Below are 18,806 nucleotides of genomic sequence, written 5' to 3' on the forward strand. Positions count from 1 at the left end.
AAAGCCCTGGTACACCCTTGGGCCCTGGATCACACTCGGCGTGGTTTTCTACACAAGATGAGCAGGTTGCTTACAGACAGGCCCTTTACAATTGTTGGGCCAGTTCATGTTCTATCCCACATGCGATTCGCCGAAGCGCCTAAAAGTTTGGCACCTACCCAGAGCCTGACTTCCAGTCATACATATCAACTCTTTTGAGTTGTTGGGTTTTCCTTCACACATCAACTGTCTGATGCGTTTTACCAGCGAGATTATGCCACTCTAGCAGCTACATGTGAGGATCGTCCGCAGGCCGTCATCGCGATTAGCACCAAGGCGTTTATTCTCACCCGTGAAGCAGAAACTGCACCTGTATCAGGACCTGGAGCCCTTTCGCAGCTGACTTTGTGAAGCCGGCTCCATCTCGGCCAGTGCGGAAGCTTGGTGAGCAATAAACTCAAGTACGCGGAGCCGGTGTACGATGCGTGCCATTGATGACCGGCCCGGGCTGGAGAAGCAAGTCGACCCCGTGCTTCTTGAACAACGCCTGGCGCTTTGGTGTCGCGCAGCGTGACAACCACTTCCTCTGTATCTTGGCGGGATCACCTTTGGCCTGGGCAACTTCGGCCTCGCTCATCCAGACACCCTTAAGAGCGCGAACCTGCTCGTCGGTCTGGGTCAGGCAATTATCGAAGGTACTACTGAAATACCAACGGTATGCAGGCCTCGCAGGACTTCTGACGCTGTCGCTGCCGCTGTTGAACCCTTCCGCCATGGCCGCACACATGCGATATGCCCAGTCAACCAGGTCGGCCGCCCACGCCGCATACTGTTCCGGCTCGAGGGACTTCAGAACCTGCTGCGCCGAGCCGTGGCGCTGGGCGTGCTTGCTGTGCCGGCCGAGCGCCGCGTGGACCAGGCCAACCAGGCACGCAGCCATGAGCTGCCGAGCATACTCGCGAGGCCGGTCGACAGGCCTCACCATCGCGGCAGCCATGCGGTCGTACTGGTCCATGTTGGCATGGAACGGCACGACATTGGACACGTGGATGCTCCTCTGCGCCATGTACGCCCCCCACGGCGCCACCAGCTCCTGCCAGCCAAACTGGGCAGCCGTGATGTCGACGGCCAGGACCTCGCTCGTGGCGACAAGAGTGACCTGCAGGACTGCGTGTGTCACAAACATGAGGTACGAACGCTCGCCGCGGTACCTGGGGGCCTCGTCAATGTGGCACAAGGGGTTGTCGGCGTTGCGCGGCTCAAATACGAATTGCCTGATGTCTTTGCAAAGTGCTATTTGTTCATCCATTCACCTTGTGTTAGTCACTGACCAGAACCCCGGGGATGAAGTAGAAAAAGGTTCGTTGCATAGCCCCGTCGTGAGACTTACGAGTGAACAGCAGCATGAAGAGGTGCCGATACAGAAGCATGAGGAGGTTGCACTTGTACATCCCCAGGGCAGCGTGGTAGGCCAGCGTGGAAGGAGGGTCCTCGCACTCGAGGCGCTGCAGCATCAGCGTCCCGAGAAAGCCCGCCTCGTCCGAGGGCCGATCCTCAAAGTTGGTGATGCCGTCCTCGATCCACAGCTTTCTGAGCGGCTGGAGGGCCGCGTGCGCCTCGAGGGCGAACACCAGGTCTCGCAGCAGTGTCGCTGCCCGTAGGACACCCTGTCTCGCAATGCAGTGTGGCTTGTGGCGCGGCCAGTCTGCTTTCTGGCACTGCTTGCCGCAGTAATAGGTGCATGCGAGTCTGTGGCCGTTTCCAGACGGGAGTGCGCAGCCGGTGCAGGTCATGAGTTGGTGGCCGTGCTTCTGCTTGCGTGTGCCGGAGCTGGTGTCCTCGGTCTTGTGGCAGTGAGCACATGCGTGGTGTTGAATGTCATGATCGGCCAGGCTTGACGTGGAGCTCTTGGGCAACGCCGGGTGGCCGTTGTACTGCTCCACTGGCTTGGTCGATGTTCCGTAGACGACCTGCTCTCTTTCGACGTCCTTTCGGCCCTGGGCTATCCAGCGGAAATAGCGCAGCTGGCGCGCGGTCGCAGTGTCGCTGCTGATCTCGGCGGGAGTCTTGGTGAGGGCCAGGTGCCCAATGACGCTCCAGTACCACGACACATCATCCTTCATGACGAAGCGCACGGCACCTGTCGGGAGTTGCGAGGGGAGCCGCTTGACGAGGAACTGGAAGTCAGAGTCGCTGCTGGATCTAATGAACCGTTTCGCTGCATCGCTGCTGGTCCTCGCCTTGAAGAGGACGCCGAGAGCCTTGAGGAGACTGTCCAAATCCAGCTGTCCCTGACGTTTCAAGAAAGCCTCGTGGTCGATGGGGCTTGGCAGCGTGGCGAAGAAGGCTTCGACATGGTCCATGATGGCGATCTCGTGTTGTTTTGTTGCGGACCTGAGGTTCACGGCGTGAGTTGGGAGTGATGGAAATCTGATTGCCGGTCAGCCAATGTCCTGGACATGTGTCGTGGACGGGTCTAACGCGAAGGTGCTGCTGAAGTGTGATTGTAGCACTGTTATGCAACAAAAGGAAGCACAGGAAAAGTAAAGGCGAGATCCTTGCGGACGTCGAGCAAGTCAAAGGAATGATCCTCGTGGGAGAAAGTGGTTATTGCAGCCAAGGTTGGGTATGAGCCTTGTTGTTCGCTCTGTGTGGGTGCCTTAGACAGTCGTAGCTACCCAAGCTGAGGCAGCGAAAAGGGAACAACCTTTCCCCATCAGACTACACTATGAACCTCCGGACACATGACAAACACTTTCGTTTGCAGAGATCGAATTTTCTGTCCGGGCGAGTTGGTGGACATCCCATTCATGGTGGCAACACGACACATGAGCATATGCGAGAAAGCAGAGTTATCTTTTCCATTATCCGCGTCTATTCTGCCTCTACCGGGCTTCGGGAGGTCTTCCTTCCTCTCAATCACTCTGTACACGAGCTATTACACAGGCCAATCCATTCGTGACCAGCAATCCTTTCCGCGCCCTCTTGCGAATTTCTACGATCCGTCCCAGATCCGGTACCATCCCGCCACCAAAGGCTCCAACGTAACATGGCCAGGAAGCTTCCTGCAGCATGTGAGGTCGGGTCTTAAAGAAGTCTCAGAACAAATACATATTCATCTCGAGCCTGTCGAAAGCTGCCTGTCTGCCTGGGGCGTAGCATCTATTGCCCCACATGCTTCGCAGAACCAAAATATCACGGTTCGCAGCTGCAATCTCTGCCTGAGCTGAGCCACCCACGCTCCCTGCGTTACATTCACCTCAGCCAACGACTGAGTGAAGTGTCCCACTCCAGTGCGGTCAAAGTGTCACAGACCGCGGCGAGATGTGCGCCCTGACTGGGAGATCTGCAAGCACGCCTGTTGGGCAGCCTGGACGACGTGCTGTTCAAAAACATTATAGCTTATGCCTGGAAGCCCGAGAAGAGCAAGCACGGATGGCAGCTTTCGTTGAGCTGCCTCTGTGCTGAGAAGACTTTGGATTCTCTGGGCCATCTGCCGGCGCAGGCGCTCTCCACGAATCTGCTCATAGCTCGCAAGCATCCTCTGCTTGTTCTCGATGGTATCAGACACATGCACCGCATTGGCGTGGTTGACATGAGCCGCCCTGTGGCGGCACCACTTATCCCACGGCGCCACGGGTTCCCGCCAGCCATACTGAGCTCCAGAGATGTCGAGCAGGAGAGTCTCTCCTGAGGCGAGGTGAAGCCGGATGACTTTGTGTGCTCCAATCATCATGTAACACTCCTTATTCAATTTGCTGGAAGCATTGAGGATGCCCAACGGGTTGACGGCGTTTCGAGGCACAATCGTGATCACCTCCATGTGTCGGCAATACGCTGTGTCAAATCAGGGCCAGTCAGTCATCGTACTCAAGTATCAAGTGAAGCTAGGACAGGCTTACGGTCGATGAGAAGATTGAGCAGCTGCCGACCAACGATGACGATCTCGTTGCATGTTTGGCCGGTGAGAGCCGCGTGATATGCCTCTTGCGAAGCATTTCCCTGAGCAACAGGGTTCAGGATTGGCCCGCCTCGGAGTACGAGCTCTTCCTGCGGCACTTCGTGCAGGTGAGTCACACCGTCTCGAACTTCCAGGCTCTCTACCTGGCGTTGAGCACCTGCTGCCTCGATGGCATACATGAGCTTCTGGATCAGGTGTGCGGCACGGACAACCTTCTTGCGGGTAGTGCAGAACGTCTTGTGGGTGGGCCAGTGATCCTCTTGACACTTCCTGCTGCAGTAGTACATGCATGAGATTCTGCGACCTTGGCTCTCGATGACACAGCCTGCGCAGTAAGAGTAGACTTCCTTTTGGGCAGGCGCCCATCCACAGTGACCGCAGCCACGTTTCTCCTCCCCCGGCAGAAGGGATGCAGCCTGGCGAGCCGCGTCTGTTCCACCATGACCAGTGAGCTGCATGCCCATGTCGGCATCGTTGCGTCCGCGGACGATCCACTTGTAGAATCGTAGCTGGCGTGCGGTGGCAGTCTGGCCCATAAGCTCGGCCGGAGTCTTTTGCATTGCCAGATCGGCGATGCTGCGCCAGAAGTAGACGCAGGAGGTAGGGTCGAATCCAATCAATGTGACGTTCCGGATTCCCATGGCGTGCATTCTTTGGATATCCGGAGGGAGGCGTGAGACGAGGAAGGCATAGTCGGCGCCGGACCGGTAGTCGGGGTTCAGCAGCGACATTGCATCCAGGAGGCTTTCATGGTTCTCTTGTCCATGAGCTCTAACGAACTGCTCGTGAGCTGCCGGCCGAGGAAGCCGGGGGAAGAAGGCCTCTAGGGGATTCATCTTCGTGCAAAGTCCGGATTCACTGTGCGCGCCAGTGAGTTGTTGTGTAGAACGAACGAAGCTCAATCCTGTGATACTTGCCTGTGAGATGACGTATCAGAACCGTCACGCTGGACATGCACGAGAAGAGGTCAATGTGTGACAATGATATCGTGATCAGCCTTTCAGCTGATTGCACTGAGAATGAGACTAAGAACAATTGCTTGAGCGGTATTCGCTTTCATATTTATAATGATCACATGGGCCTGGTGAGGTCTCGCACCTGCGACTGACTTCTGAGTTACTTTGTTCCGCTTCGCGTGTTCCAGCCAGGCCCTGTCCTAGATCTGCTGTTGATACTCCGTCTGCACCGATTGCGGCCGGACAAATGTTGTCTGGAGACCCACATCACAAACATCATCACAATATATGTCGACCATACTAACGTCCAGAAGAATCAAGAGTCTGCGGGGAACTCTTACGTTGTTGCAGGTTCCGATTGTCCTCCGGTGGAACTAACCAGTGACATGAATGTCGTCTCAAACTCAGTGCGCGCCTCAGTCTGTAAACCTCAGGAATTCGCAAACGTACTGGCCTCGAACCAGTCGCAATCGACCTACACCATTTGAGGATGGAAAATAAATGTTCGCCTGCGTACAAGTGACCTGGCACATGCCTGGCTTGGAACTACCACAAGATGGTACCATTACTGGGGAGCAAATATGACATTGAGAACCAACGCAGGCATTCGCCTTACACTTCTCAACTCTGGCGCATGATAGTTCCTACGGACTGCGCTCCCTTTCGGTCAGCTTCCCAGGCAACGTCGCAGCTGAGATAAGAAGGCAATTCTTGCGTTGCTCCGTGCTGTAGCAATGCTGTGACGGGCGACAGAAAAGTAGCAGATGGAGAGCTTTATCCAAACTGCGTCCAGATCATTGCGGAAGTATGAGGGATGAGAGTCCCATACACTTTTTGGCACCTTGCTTGGCCAGATGCTTTGCTCTTGGTGTAAGCTCGAGTCGGCCCAACTTCCATCCGTGTTGTGTTGTTCGACCCGCATGGCCAGCCAATCATTGCGCCGTGCCTGGCTGTCGAAGCTCGCATTCGCGGTGCCGGAGTTAGGCGCCTTTACGAGGCTTGGCGGAGCTGGAGAACTGCCTAAAGGAGATAGCGGGCCATTGCTGATTCGCTGCGATCGTGGCAGAGTTGAAGCACCTCGCGATCAGTACAGCGCTGACGAGCTCGTGGCGATCCTGCTTGGAAGTCGCAATCGAATGGTCTGATCAAACCAAGCATTCCTTGGATTCATCATGATGTTTTCAGGTCGCTAGGGGCCGAGGTCCATAAGAGGGAGCCCGCCCGGCATCCTTTCGTCACTTCCTTCACAGTCCAACCTGCGACAAGGACAACCTAGCCTTGAGCACTGGACCCCAAGACAACGAAGTCGCCAGACTTGCCAACCCGTAATAAGAATATCGAACAATATGTCAGCCACCCAGCAAGACAAGCAGCATCCCAAGAACAGTGCCGCATGGCTCAAAGGCGTCAAAGTGCGGGCCCTTGAAGTGAGGGATGCACCCTACACTGAGCCTGCAGCAGACGAGATTGTCCTACGCGTGCACGCTGTTGCGCTCAATCCAATCGACTATATGACACAGCACCAAGGCAGCCTCATGTTTCCCTGGATCAAGTACCCCTTCATCCTAGGGACCGATGTCGCAGGCGAAGTGGTGCAAGTTGGCACGGATGTGGACGCTGACGGAAACTCCCCTCTGGCGGCTGTGGGGAAGGTTAGAGTCGGAGACAGAGTGGTCGGCTTCGCAGCAGGTACGGATGAGAAGCGCAACCGTGCCGCCGAGGGAGGGTTTCAGCATTACACTGTCCTCGCAGCCCGAATGGCAACCAGAATCCCCGACGGCATGACCTGGGAGCAGGCAGCTGTGCTGCCAATGGGTGTCACGACAGCTGCCGCAGCGCTTTTCAAAAAGGACCAGTTGGGGTTGCAGTGGCCTCAAGGACCAGCCAAGACCACGCCACAAAGCACAGGCAAGGACAATGAAATCGTCGTGATCTGGGGCGGCTCTACGAGTGTTGGAAGCAACGCGATCCAGCTTGCGGTAGCTGCCGGCTACGAAGTCCTCACCACCTGCTCGCCGAAGAACAACAACGCCCTTCACAGCCTTGGAGCAGCGCGGTGCTTCGACTACCGCTCCTCCGCGGTGGTGGCGGACATTGTTGCGGCCTGCTACGGGCGCAAGGTCGCTGGCGCCGTGGCGATTGGTCACGGGTCGGGCTTCTGCTGCATGGATGTCCTCGCGCAATGCAGTACGCCCGGCAAGAGGAAGTATGTGGCCATGGTCTCCTATCCGATGCCAGACGTTGTCGACCCCAGTATGGCACGAATGGGAGCCTCGTACATGGTCGGCAGCGCGCGGCTGCGGCTCAAAGGTCTGAGTTCGGGGTGCGACTACAAGGCTGTATTCAGCTCGAACATTATCCACGACGAGGTGTCGGTCAAGGTATGGAATGAGTTTCTCGGTGCTGCCCTGGAGTCAGGCGAGTACAAGGCGGTTCCCGAAGCCGAGGTGGTGGGCAGCGGGCTCGAAAGCGTCCAGGGTGGCCTCGACAAGCTCAAGAAGGGAGTCTCGTACAAGAAGCTGGTTGTGAAGCTGGGTTGAGCAGTCCTGCTGTACCGTCCCATAGTGGTAGACACAGTCTCTCAATAATTTTTATGATACGGCCCTTTTGCAAAAGTCCAGTACGTGGGAATGGATACAGGCTAGAGGAAGCGCTGTTGCTCAGAGGGCAGGTGGCAACCTTGGAAAGCACCAAAGTGAGGCCGATGTGAGTCCTGGAGTACCAAGGCGTGCATGCGTGCCACATCCCCCCGTTTGTCACCGGCTAAGCACTTTAGCACGCCCTTTATTCAGGCAGTCACGACGCCTGGATGGAATCTGCACCTGCCTTGGGTTCAACACAACACGGTCCCTTCTGACCCCCTTCTGTTCTCTGCCTGACGTGGCACTGTTGACCTGTTCTTTTCTCCTCCAGGCACCACCCGATGCTATTCTGAGATCAACCCACGTCAAGGCCAGCAGCGACCAATATCAGTCGACCATCGACAAAAATCCTGGCACCCCATTCATGGAGTCGGTCGTGTCCTTCCGTGCCTGAGTCTGAAACAGTGAGCCACCCACCACAAATTTCTGCCCCAGTCCTCAAAGCTGACTATGAATACATTTGGACCAGAGCCGTCACCATGCTGGATGGCGTCGAGACCCTGTTTGCTCTGCTACCCAAGCCCGAAGCCCACGAGATTTGGTGCAGACTCTGGGAGCGGCTTGATTCAGGTGCCCTGTGGGATTCTCTTACTGCGGCAAAGCTCAATAAGAGCCATGTCAACCGGGACCACCGGCTACTCGCATCCCGCAAGCCAAGTTGCATCGAAGACGTCGACCGCTTCTGGCACACCATAGCCGAGTTCGCCATCTCCAAAATCCCAGCCGATATTCTGGGCGATAGTCCACAGGCCCGCCAGCTACGATACTACAAGTGGTGGGCTCGAGGCAAAAGTGATGCGGAGAAGACGTTGATGCTGACTGACAACCCAAATCTTGGTGACGTGGTACGCACCGCCGCTGCAGGTCTGACGTCGCAAGCGGACCGCGCATGTGCGTCTTGCCACAAAACGCCCCCCGACACATACGAATTCCCATGCTGTCCAAACTGTCTCATTCTAGACGGTACTGGCAAGCGGAAGCTATTGTGCACCTACTACTGCAGCAAAGCATGCGCAGCAAGGGATTCAGAAGCTCACAAAGTCCACTGCTTTCCACGGAGACGCGTCATTCGTGCCGTGAAGCTGGTGGCGAAGCTTTTGCAAACCATTGATGCCGCGGCGTCTCATACGCAGTGGAAGACGCTGGCCGTACGTGATGGCATTACGTACCTTGAAGAGGTGCCACGGACACAACTTGCGTACCTTGGAGAGTTCGCTCTCCAAACCATCGTCCGTGACGATCAACAGCCGGAGGCGACCTACCTCGCTGCCCTAACGTCGGATCACTGCAGGGAAATGCTCCTGATGGGCGACCGCCTCGTCCGTTTGCTCCTCGCACGTAAGTTTCTAATGTTCATACCAGTCCAACACCATGCCTACAAGAGGTTTCTCATTCCCCCCGAACGTAGAAACAACTACATCACTAACTCAAGATCTCTTTTGTCTTTAGCACTCTGTCAGAGCATCGAAGTTGTCAATATCAGCCCTCGCAATGGTTTCAACCCAGTCTGCCTTCTCAATTCAGATCACACAGATAGGCCACAGCGCTTCATGATGATTGGAATCCACACAGTCCTACGCCTTACGCTCCATTCGGGTGAGAAGCTGGCTGCGGATATATACGGCGCGCAATTTGGGTGGCCAGAAGTCGTTGCACCTTGGGACTCCTGGCGAGAGAAACGAACTTTGGAGGCGACATGTGACCGACCAGGTGCACTAACCTTCGACAAGGAGATCCTCTTAACGTTGACTGAGGGTATGCTTCATCGTGATCCTTCATACTTCGTCGGCGACGAGATCCGTGCCGAAATGGCCAGAGACATCGCAGCACTCGTCCTTAGGAAGTCAGAGTCGTTCAAAAAGTCGCTTGGGCTGGCTGCCTTCAGGAAGAACGGCGCCGATTACCGCGCCTGGGAGACAGACATTCAGGAAGCAGCACGGCAGAAATGCAACGAAGTCATGCAGCTCAGGCGCGCGAGCAACCAAAAACGTTTGTACTTTGATCAATATGACCGAGTACAGGCCACGAGATCACCGGAGGAAGTAGAGGCACTGCGCGGAGTTTGGTTGACGCCGCAGGACATCAACAAGCACGGCACCAACCCATCGAAGTTGAAAGCTCTATGGAAGAAGCGGTGCATGCGGTCATCCAAGCAGGCCGTCTTCAAGAAACTCGGTATGCATATGCAGTTCAAGTGAGTAGATGGAAGAGCGTATGCTTGGTGGCGCCCGACTTCCACAACGACAAGAATATTGCTCAAGGCGGGATAGAAGGACGCAATAACAACAAACTAGCTTCCCACGGCAGATTATGGCAAAAATGTATTGATATCTGCAAGACTCTGATTCAGATGAACTCACCCAGAAGGTTACATGTAGGAGCTATTGTAGAGTTTCGAATCCAAGAAAACCAACTGTTTCATTCCTCCAGTTTTCCCACGCTCTCCACCGAGAGCATTGCGTTGAGACTGTACCGCAAGCACAAGCACAGGCACGAAAGATGAATCATGAATAGAGCACCCGGCTCATAGCCGAGTGGCGTAAATGAAGCGCTTTCTTCTCAGGAAATACCTCTGTTGGGACTAAATCAAGATGGCTCACGCCCCCAGGACCTTACATCCCTTTGCTTTTGTTCTGACAGGAACTTTGATGAAGACTAAGCGCCTTCGGACAGGGGACGACGATCTGGGCAGCGAAATGATGCCTGACGGTTAGGACCCCCTCTCTTCCCGAGCTGTAATATCGCTGTTCGGCCCTGGAAGGCCAGGTTTGGCCTTGAAACGTCCAGTCGGCCGCGGGAGTTGCAACTCCTGCTCACTAGGTGCCTTGGAATTGAATGATGTATTCGTCAGCGACCTGGGCATTGCGAGACGCGAACCAGCTGCACCGCTTCCGGGTCCGGGTAGTCCCTAATCACATCCGTGGCTTGCAACTGGCGTCTGCGGGAAGGTTGTTGAGGGACACCAATGACCGCGCCTAGGCATCGAACAGCTGGCACCACCAGTCCCGGAAGAAGACATTCCTTGTGACTCCAAAAAACTAGGTTTCAGATGCCATGTCAAACGAAGTCCCCGTCATTTGGTGTGCCGTCTTTTCCCCCTCGCCAGCGGTCCCGCCTGCCTTTTGTCATGCGAGGGGCTGGTCTGGCCGTGGTGCATGTGTTTATATACGCCGAGGCCATACAGCTCCGCAATGACCTGATGGCCTGGTATTTCCTTTCAGTCATGGCCAGTTCGCCAAGGATACGGTCGGGTGGATTTTCAAGATCTTTGCAAGGCTCGTGCCAATGCTTGACTCAATCAGCGCGCGCATAGAGTAGTGCTTCAAAAGCCTGTCACTTTTCATGCCCAAGCAATGAGATGATCTTCGGCTCGAGACCCAACAATGGTGACTTCAATGTATGTCTTGGCCGCCATCTGAGTCAAAGAGTCTCACGAGGTGGCCTCACGATTCTTGAGGATGACCCGAGGCCGAGATATTGAGGTAGCCTTGCTCCAGATGTGCATATTCAGTCATCATCATCGCCGGCAAAGACTCTGCGGGGCCAGTCGCGGGCGATGGGGATCTCGTCTCTGGGCCAGATGGACTCGCAAAAGACAAAGATCAAGTAGTCAATCACGACACAGAGGCAGAAGAGCTTGCCTGCCCACTCGCCGCACCCGTAGTATCGCTTGAGGCGGTCGATGAGGGCGAAGTTGCGACCCCGTGTAGCGCTCCACTGGGCCTTGCTTGCGACCTCGTACCCGTAGAACTCGGCATCGCTCACGTCCCCCATGATGCCTTGGTAGACGCGCTCCGTGCGCTTGGCCACGTTCGTCCACGAATACATCGCCTGGACTTGCTCGTGGAACCGCTCGGTGCGGACCTTGTTGGCGCGGATGGTCTGGATGGCTCTGCCCGTCGCGAGCACCAGGTCGTCTTCCTCTGGCTTGGCGAACTCCGTCATGTGCGACGGGAGAACCTCGGGGACTCCGCCGACTGCCGTGCAGACGACGTAGAGCCCGCAACTGGCAGCCTCGACAATGACGGTGCCGAATGCCTCCGTCAGACTCGGGTGTAGGTAGATGTGTCCTCTGACCATGACGTCCCGGACATCCTCGTGTCGCACGGGGCCCAGCATCTCCACTTTATCCTGGAGAACATTCTGCTCAATCATCTGTTCGAGGTCGATGGCTTTGGGGCCAGAACCCGCGATGATGAACCGCGTGTTGGGATGTGCCTCCAAGATGCGAGGGATAGCAGCAGTGAGTAGATCTGTGCCCTTGTTGTAGAACAGCCGGCTGATGACGACGATCGTGACGGGTTCGTGGGGACCCAGAGGATGCGCTGGCAGCGGATGTTGGTGGAAATGATAGTTTGTCGTGGCGGGATCCGGCCGGGGAAGAGGCTTGAAGTTGTCCGACACGACAGCGTTCGGGATGACGGAGACCATCAAAGGGTCCAGGGCGGCTCGGAGGACTGTGTTTTCTTTCCTGTGAAGGAGAACTAGGGTTACATTCTTTGGCTCTTGAGACAGGCACGCAGTAGAGTTGTGGGTGTAAGAACCTACGACGTATGGCTGACACAAATGGCATGATCGACGTCACTCAAGATGAACTTGAGCAGCTTGTTGGTGAGGATGCTTCCGGCGTCTGCAAATCCGAAGAGAGAATGGTCTGTGAAGACGGTCCGCAGTCCCATGGTGCGTGCGTGCAGAAGAGCTTCTTGGCCCAGACAGCTCAGACTGGCATGGCCGTGGACAATCTCGATCTGCTCGCGGAGAATGATGTTGCGGAAGAGGGGGAAGAACGAGAAGACGGTCGGGAAACTGGACGAGCGGTAGATGACGGCGAAGGGCACGTGAAAGACCTTGATGCCGTTTGTGAGGTAGCGAACGCCCTTGCGGTCGTCGTAGGCGTGTGTAATGACGATGACCTTGTGGCCGCGGTCGACGAGCTTGCTCGAGAGCTGGTAGATGTGACTTTCGATTCCTCCGGGCTGTGGAAAGAAGAAGTCGCAGACCATGGCAATGTTGTATGTCCGCTGCTTTCGATTGGCCATCGTGCCAGCCTTGCGGGCTTTGTCAGAGCCCGGCATCATTATTGCCAAGGGACGATATGCTGCGCCTTTGGTGGCGTGTACTGGGCTAGACGAGCTGGATCAAGGCCGCCAGATCTTGTGTCGAGGACGGTAATCGACAGCGTAGGCATGATCATGTGAAGGTCGCCGAGGATGCGCGTGCGGCGCTCGAGAGCCTACGGAATGGCAATAAAGAAGCGGTATCGATGGTGATTAATGGGTGAGCATCTTGGCCTGGCTCTCGCTAGCTTCGTGTGGCCATGTGCGACCCCAAGACAGGAGGTCCTGAAGTCCAGTCCGAGGCACACTGCCCGCCCGCACCTGTCTGCATGTTTCGAGCTACGTAAGCGCCTGTTCCTGGCGCGGCCCCCACGATCGGCGGCTGATAAGCGTCGATTGCGCGGGCGGTCAAAAAGTTACAGACCGGCAAAATCCCAGCTCGGCCCTGCAGCTGTGGGGGTGCCTCTATTCGAGAGTCGCCCGGCTGGTAGCATTAAAAAATGTTGCTGCGAGCAACACCGTCACCGGCAAGGCACACGCGATAGCCAGATCGACGCAGCCAGCGCCTCGGCCTCGCGGTACCATGTACGCCCGCTACGTGCCTCAATCGGCGGGCGCCGCGCCCGTCGACCTGTCAAACCAGACATCCGCTCCAGCCAGCACTCCCGCAACTGTCGCCGCTGCGACCATGGCTACTCCGACAGCTTATGCTCGGTACGTCCCGGGCGCCGTTCCCGAAGACATCAGCGACAGGCCAGCCAAGAAGGCCCGCTTATCGCCGCAGCCCGAGCCAGCAACAAAATCGTCGAGCAAGAAGCGCAAATCCAAACGTCGCACAAGTGCAGTTGACAGCGACACGGATGAAAGCTCTGCCACGGACACAGAGCCACCAACTCACAAGGCTGAGACTGCCGATAGCAGCTCGGAGGAGGACGAGGCTACGGATGCCATCGCTGAGCCGGCTGAGGAACTTGCAGATGTTCCTCCTGAAGTCCAGCAAGCCCCCAAAAAGCCTAAGCGGGAGAAAAAGTCGAAAAAGACCACGAGCGCAGAGGCGCAATCGGAAAGCGATGACGAAATCCAAAAGCGACATAAAGCCGTTTTTGAGCGCAAAAGGAAATCGATGCTGGCTCCCCCTACGCCCAGCGATCAGCCGGCGGACGGCGAGGATGCGACGATGGAAGACGCGCCCTCCCCTGAGCAGGCGCATGGGCTTGAGCCTCTCCCACAACCCAAACCTGCAGAGATTGACGACACCATACCAACGTTCGAGACCCTGCCTGCCTGGCTCGCCGAGCCGATTCGTGTCTCACCACAAGCACTAGCAGACTTTGACAAGCTGGGAGCAACGCGCGAGCTCGGGATCTCAGCTGAGGTTGCGACCAAGCTAGCTTCCGTCGGCTACAAGAGTGCTTTCGCGATTCAAACGGCCGTGATACCGCTGCTGCTGCCGCATCACTGCAAATCACGACAGGGCGACGTCTTGGTGTCGGCCGCGACTGGATCCGGCAAGACGCTCTCGTACGCACTACCGATGATTCGTGATCTTAGTCATGGCAGCCGGAGATTGACACGGTTGAGGGCTCTGATTGTGCTGCCCACACGCGAACTGGTCAAGCAGGCGCAGCAAGTATGCGAAGAGATTGCTGGTGTGTTTGCGTCGGAAGGTGCGAAGCGACGAGTACGGATTGGTGTTTCCATGGGCAGCCAAAATCTCGAAAAGGAACAGGCCTCTTTTGTTGAAAGAGAAGAGGTGTACGATCCGATCGCGTACTCCGCGCGCCAGAAGCGTCTTGCTCTCGGCGACTACGATCAGGGCTCGGACGCCACCGACGACGAAGAAAAGACGGAACGATCCCGGCGGGAGGACCGCATCCCGACATTACCTGAGCATGTCATCCAATACAAGTCAAAGATCGATGTGCTTATCTGCACCCCTGGTCGCCTGGTCGAGCACATCAAGTACACACCAGGCTTCACGCTCGACTATGTTCGGTGGTTGGTGGTCGATGAGGCGGACAAACTCCTTGGCCAGGACTTCCAGCAGTGGCTTGATGTGGTCATCCCGCCATTACAGAAAGACCGTAGGTCTCGGAAGCGTAATCATCATCACAGCAATTTGACTGGTGTACGCAAAGTTATCCTCAGTGCCACAATGACCAGGGATCTGGAGCGCCTGGGAGGGCTCAAACTCCGGCGGCCCAGCCTAGTTGTGCTTGAGGGTGCAGGAGGCACTGACAATGATGCGGACCAGGCGCACGCCGAGCATGCCCTGCCCGAACTTCTCGAGGAAGCGGCACTGAAGGTCAGCGACCCCAACGTGAAGCCAGTCTTCCTGGTCGATCTCTTGAGAAGCAAAAAGGTACTTGGCGATGCGGCAGGCCAGGCGCCCACACTATCGAAAAACGATGCCGACACTTCATCATCCGAGTCGAATGCCGACACCTCATCGTCTGAGTCCGAGTCCGACGCCGACACATCCTCATCAGAAGACGAGACAAGCTCGGAGGAATCCGACAACGGGTCTGCCAGCTCGTCCCGACGCGCCGCATCCAAGACAAGCGCGACACCCAGCGTTCTCATCTTCACAAAGTCCAACGAGACAGCCATGCGCCTCTCGCGGCTGCTGTCCCTCATCTCACCAAAGCTCACACCCTTGCTCGGCACGCTCACCTCCACGACCGCGTACTCGGCCCGCCGGCAGACACTCCGCGACTTCACGGCCGGCAAGCTGCGGGTCCTCGTGGCGTCCGACCTGGTCGCCCGCGGTATCGACCTGCCGTCGCTGGACCACGTCATCAACTACGACATGCCGACTAGCGTCGCCTCGTACGTCCACCGCGTCGGACGGACGGCCAGAGCCGGCAAGAGCGGCCGGGCGTGGACGCTGTTCACGAAGCCCGAGGCGCGCTGGTTCTGGACCGAGATTGCGGGAGGCAAGACGGTCACGAGGGCCAGGGAAGTGCAGCGGATTAGGATCACCGAGGAGAAGGAGGATCTGTTCGATGAGAAGGTCAAGGTGTACGAGACGGCGCTCGAGGCGCTGGGGCAGGAAGCAGGGGAGATGAGGAAACGCGGCCGCAACTAGAGAGAGTGGCATTCGGCTTTTGTGTCTTACATAGCGATACCAAGCATTTATTTCGAAAAAGGCAGTCTATATGTCTAATCTTTGGCCAATGTTGACTTCGCCGTCGTTTGTTGATGCTTGCATCGTCTAGTATGCCTGCCGGAAACAACGTGCCATGGCCTAAACCTTGACCCAGCCTTCTATCGCAACAGCGCCTCTAGAACATTTTGTCTTTGATGGTGCTGATCGTTCGTAGCAGGGTCCTTCTCACATCGCTGGGAGCTGCTGCTCCGCCTTGACCCTCCGCTCCTCGCGCTCGCTGAACCGATCCCCGAACAAGTCGAAATGCGGCCTCATGACAATCGTGTACTTGACCAGCTCCTCCATGCAGTCGACCAGACGCTCGCGGTTCGAGCTAGGCATCATCCTGCTCCCTTCGGCCGCAGGCGTGAACTGCGTGTACGCCTTGGGCACGGAGCTCTGGTTCGGGATGGCGAACATGCGCATCCACCGCCCCAGGACGCGCAGCGTGTTGACCGTGTTGAAGGACTGCGAGCCGCCGCTGACCTGGGCGATGGCGAGGGTGCGGCCCTGCGTCGGGCGCACGGAGCCCGTGGATAAAGGGATCCAGTCGATCTGTTGCTTGAAGATGCTTGACTGGAAATTCCCAGCAGAGGTTAGAGTGATTCGGGCCGCCGCGTGGGGTTTAGGTTTAGCTTAGGGGAGGGAGTGCTAAGGATGAAAAGAAAGAAAAAATGGACTGACGAGTTGACCGTGCTGCTCTGGGCTCACCCAGACGTGGCCGTCGCTCCACTTGCTCAGCTCCCGCAGCTCTTGCACCTTGGGGTGGTCATGCTGCACGTCGTCCTTCTGGGGCAGGCCTGTCGGGTCATACACGCGGACGTCACAGCCCAGTCTGAAGAGGATGCGGGCTGCTTCGTAGGCCAGGAGGCGGGAGAATGATCTATACGTTATGAAGTGTCAGCATGGGTCAATATCGGTCAGTATCGGCCAGGCTGGCTATGTTACTTGCGACGAGACGAGACGGCTCCAACTCGAGCACAAGCACAAGAAAAACAGGCCAAGCAGAAAGAATTCTCTAGTCCGTCTTCACCAAGGGGAGAATGAATGTGACCTACCTGCTCCTCAGGCTGCCATATAGAACCAAGATCCGTAGCCGGTCCTGCTTCTTGTCGAGAATCTCCTCCTGGACCATCTTGAGCACGGTGCTAAGCTCGAGCTTCGCCACCCAGTCACCATCTGCGGCTTCGGTTCCCTGGCCATCAGAGGAGGACCCGGCCGAGCCAGCGTCTAACAAGAAGGGCCTGTACTGCGTCCGGACGCTGGGATCGTCCTCTGCCTCCGCTATGGCCAGAGAGACATGGCTGAACGCCGGGTCGACGTCGAGGACGACCCGCTGGCGGATGGCCTGCGAGTTGTTCAGGTCGCCGTGGCCGTCTGCCGTCATATTTCTCTGGACGGCCTGGGACCTGTGGCTGCTGTAGTGGCGAGGATAAGTATCCTTGAGGGTTGGTGCTGCACGTGATGGGGAGCTGCAACCCAATGCAGTAGAAGGATGATTGTCGAGGGCGGTGCGGGACAGTGTATGAGGCTGGGGTCTAGTCAAGTACACACGGCTGACTTGTCTTGTAACCAGGTGCCGAAGAATGGGAAGGTTCATTTCTGTCCTCAGTGACGAGTGAGTGTGCTGCAGAGAGGAAGTCAATTTCTGTCCTTGAGTGAGCTGCAAAGATGAAGTCGACGTCGGGCGGTTGTAGTGCCCGAGCCGGGCTCATACGAATGTGTACCCCCATAGTGCGGGACCGGCACAGTATCTGCTGCACTGTCTGGTTTCAGCAAAATGTGACAGGAATTATAGTGACCGTGGAGACTTGGTATTGACACCATGGCAGTGCGATGGGACGGGCCGCATGAATGCACGCTTCTGCTAGAAGGAGGGCCTCGTTCCATGTCAGAATCCAGCAGATTCACTCTACAAGCGTCCCATGGCGGATAGGCTTTCTCTGACGTATACAAGCAATGGAATCTTTGGCTTTGCAGGCTTTCATCACAATCTCTGAAGAAGCGTGCCCCTACGCCGCCTCAACAAGGCCATCCATAATATCCCCGTGTTCTAGCAACTTGGGAAAATACTGCAAGTTGTGGCCTAGTCAACCAGGCTCACGGACTTTGCGTGTCGCTGCACAGTGTGATGGCGGCAAGATATGTCATGCCCCTCCCTTCATTGGCTGCTGGAAACAGCCACTCCCCTGCTCTGATTGGTCTCTCGCACGAGGCGACCCCGAACTTGGTCGGGACGTCCCTGCCTCTTCCGATCGGAGACGGCGCCGCATCTCGGCCCAGGCCCGCCCAGAGTAGCCGCAGCACCGCGGGCCACTACACAGAACAGATCTTGGCTTCACCGCATCATCGCCTCAATGAAGTTACTTGCGCACGTGTAATGTCGTCGAGAATACTCACAAGCCAGGAATGGACAGCTGTGATAAGTATTGAGTAGTAAGCATTATGAGGAAACCAGGTTTGGAAGCACTAAACTCGCCACCCATGTAATCCTTTAACGTCACAAAGTCGTTACGAGGCGACGCAGTAACCATTAGCTTGCGGCCGTATTTCCAGACCAGTCGATTTTGTCCACAACATTGGAGCAGGCACTCAATCTCCACGTCTTGCAGCTACTCCCGCCGAGGTCGCCACGCCTGACCCACTCGCCATTATTACTGCAAAACTCGTGGTGGAACAATACTTAGCTAGGCTCGACTTCGTTGAGCTCGCAGCAAGATGCTTCGATAGACGAGGCCTTGGCCTCTATTAGAGGGAGATGTGCGATCTCGTGCCACGAACCGCTATCACCATTGAAGAATGGCTCGGGGTTATCCTCGATTTACTTCGTATTCCGATGGGCCAAAACGAAAGGAAACTCACAGAAGAGCCGGACGGTAAAAGGCGTAAAGGTAACGTAGATATTATCGTTCTTGAGCTCTTCCTAAGTGGGTGGTTCTCTTCAGAGCTTGCCATTCGGGGCAATGCCTATGACCAGTAGTTAGAAGTCATACCTGGAATTTGAACGAAATAAGCAGGCTTTCCATGAGCTTTCCATAACTTCCTGTTTGGAAACAGTCCAAT

At 56.4% G+C, this 18,806-nt stretch overlaps 7 protein-coding genes across 7 annotated transcripts; 3 read left to right on the top strand and 4 right to left on the bottom strand.

The window, feature by feature from the left end:
- Positions 1-436: 436 nt before the first annotated feature.
- On the bottom strand, positions 437-2,600 carry B0I36DRAFT_379103 (uncharacterized protein; the record flags this gene model as incomplete). The annotated part of the gene is made up of 2 exons (XM_046160751.1): positions 1,370-2,600; positions 437-1,272 (listed from the first exon to the last, which is right to left on the bottom strand). The coding sequence occupies exons 1-2, from the start codon at positions 2,340-2,342 to the stop codon at positions 437-439; spliced, it is 1,809 nt and encodes a 602-aa protein (XP_046018092.1). The 5' UTR covers positions 2,343-2,600.
- Positions 2,601-3,286: 686 nt separating this feature from the next.
- On the bottom strand, positions 3,287-4,671 carry B0I36DRAFT_343841 (uncharacterized protein; the record flags this gene model as incomplete). The annotated part of the gene is made up of 2 exons (XM_046156200.1): positions 3,287-3,816; positions 3,882-4,671. 2 exons carry the CDS (start codon positions 4,669-4,671, stop codon positions 3,287-3,289), a joined length of 1,320 nt encoding a protein of 439 aa, XP_046018093.1.
- A 1,145-nt stretch (positions 4,672-5,816) lies between these two features.
- B0I36DRAFT_390828 (chaperonin 10-like protein) lies at positions 5,817-7,436 on the top strand (the record flags this gene model as incomplete). Its single annotated transcript, XM_046161405.1, has 2 exons — positions 5,817-6,035; positions 6,270-7,436. The coding sequence occupies 2 exons, from the start codon at positions 5,817-5,819 to the stop codon at positions 7,434-7,436; spliced, it is 1,386 nt and encodes a 461-aa protein (XP_046018094.1).
- Positions 7,437-8,017: 581 nt separating this feature from the next.
- Positions 8,018-9,911, top strand: B0I36DRAFT_390830 (uncharacterized protein; the record flags this gene model as incomplete). Its single annotated transcript, XM_046161406.1, has 2 exons — positions 8,018-8,876; positions 8,988-9,911. The coding sequence occupies 2 exons, from the start codon at positions 8,018-8,020 to the stop codon at positions 9,734-9,736; spliced, it is 1,608 nt and encodes a 535-aa protein (XP_046018095.1). The 3' UTR covers positions 9,737-9,911.
- A 1,134-nt stretch (positions 9,912-11,045) lies between these two features.
- On the bottom strand, positions 11,046-12,577 carry B0I36DRAFT_357400 (uncharacterized protein; the record flags this gene model as incomplete). The annotated part of the gene is made up of 2 exons (XM_046157797.1): positions 11,046-12,009; positions 12,087-12,577. The coding sequence occupies 2 exons, from the start codon at positions 12,575-12,577 to the stop codon at positions 11,046-11,048; spliced, it is 1,455 nt and encodes a 484-aa protein (XP_046018096.1).
- A 534-nt stretch (positions 12,578-13,111) lies between these two features.
- B0I36DRAFT_309812 (P-loop containing nucleoside triphosphate hydrolase protein) lies at positions 13,112-15,775 on the top strand. The gene has a single exon (XM_046152180.1). It carries the CDS (start codon positions 13,179-13,181, stop codon positions 15,681-15,683), a length of 2,505 nt encoding a protein of 834 aa, XP_046018097.1. The 5' UTR covers positions 13,112-13,178; the 3' UTR covers positions 15,684-15,775.
- On the bottom strand, positions 15,776-17,130 carry B0I36DRAFT_379108 (flavoprotein-like protein; the record flags this gene model as incomplete). Its single annotated transcript, XM_046160752.1, has 3 exons — positions 15,776-16,319; positions 16,428-16,626; positions 16,802-17,130. The coding sequence occupies 3 exons, from the start codon at positions 17,128-17,130 to the stop codon at positions 15,930-15,932; spliced, it is 918 nt and encodes a 305-aa protein (XP_046018098.1). The 3' UTR covers positions 15,776-15,929.
- Positions 17,131-18,806: the final 1,676 nt, after the last annotated feature.

This window comes from Microdochium trichocladiopsis (genome assembly GCF_020744255.1).
Source record: "Microdochium trichocladiopsis strain MPI-CAGE-CH-0230 chromosome Unknown B0I36scaffold_1, whole genome shotgun sequence".
NCBI lineage: Eukaryota > Fungi > Ascomycota > Sordariomycetes > Xylariales > Microdochiaceae > Microdochium > Microdochium trichocladiopsis.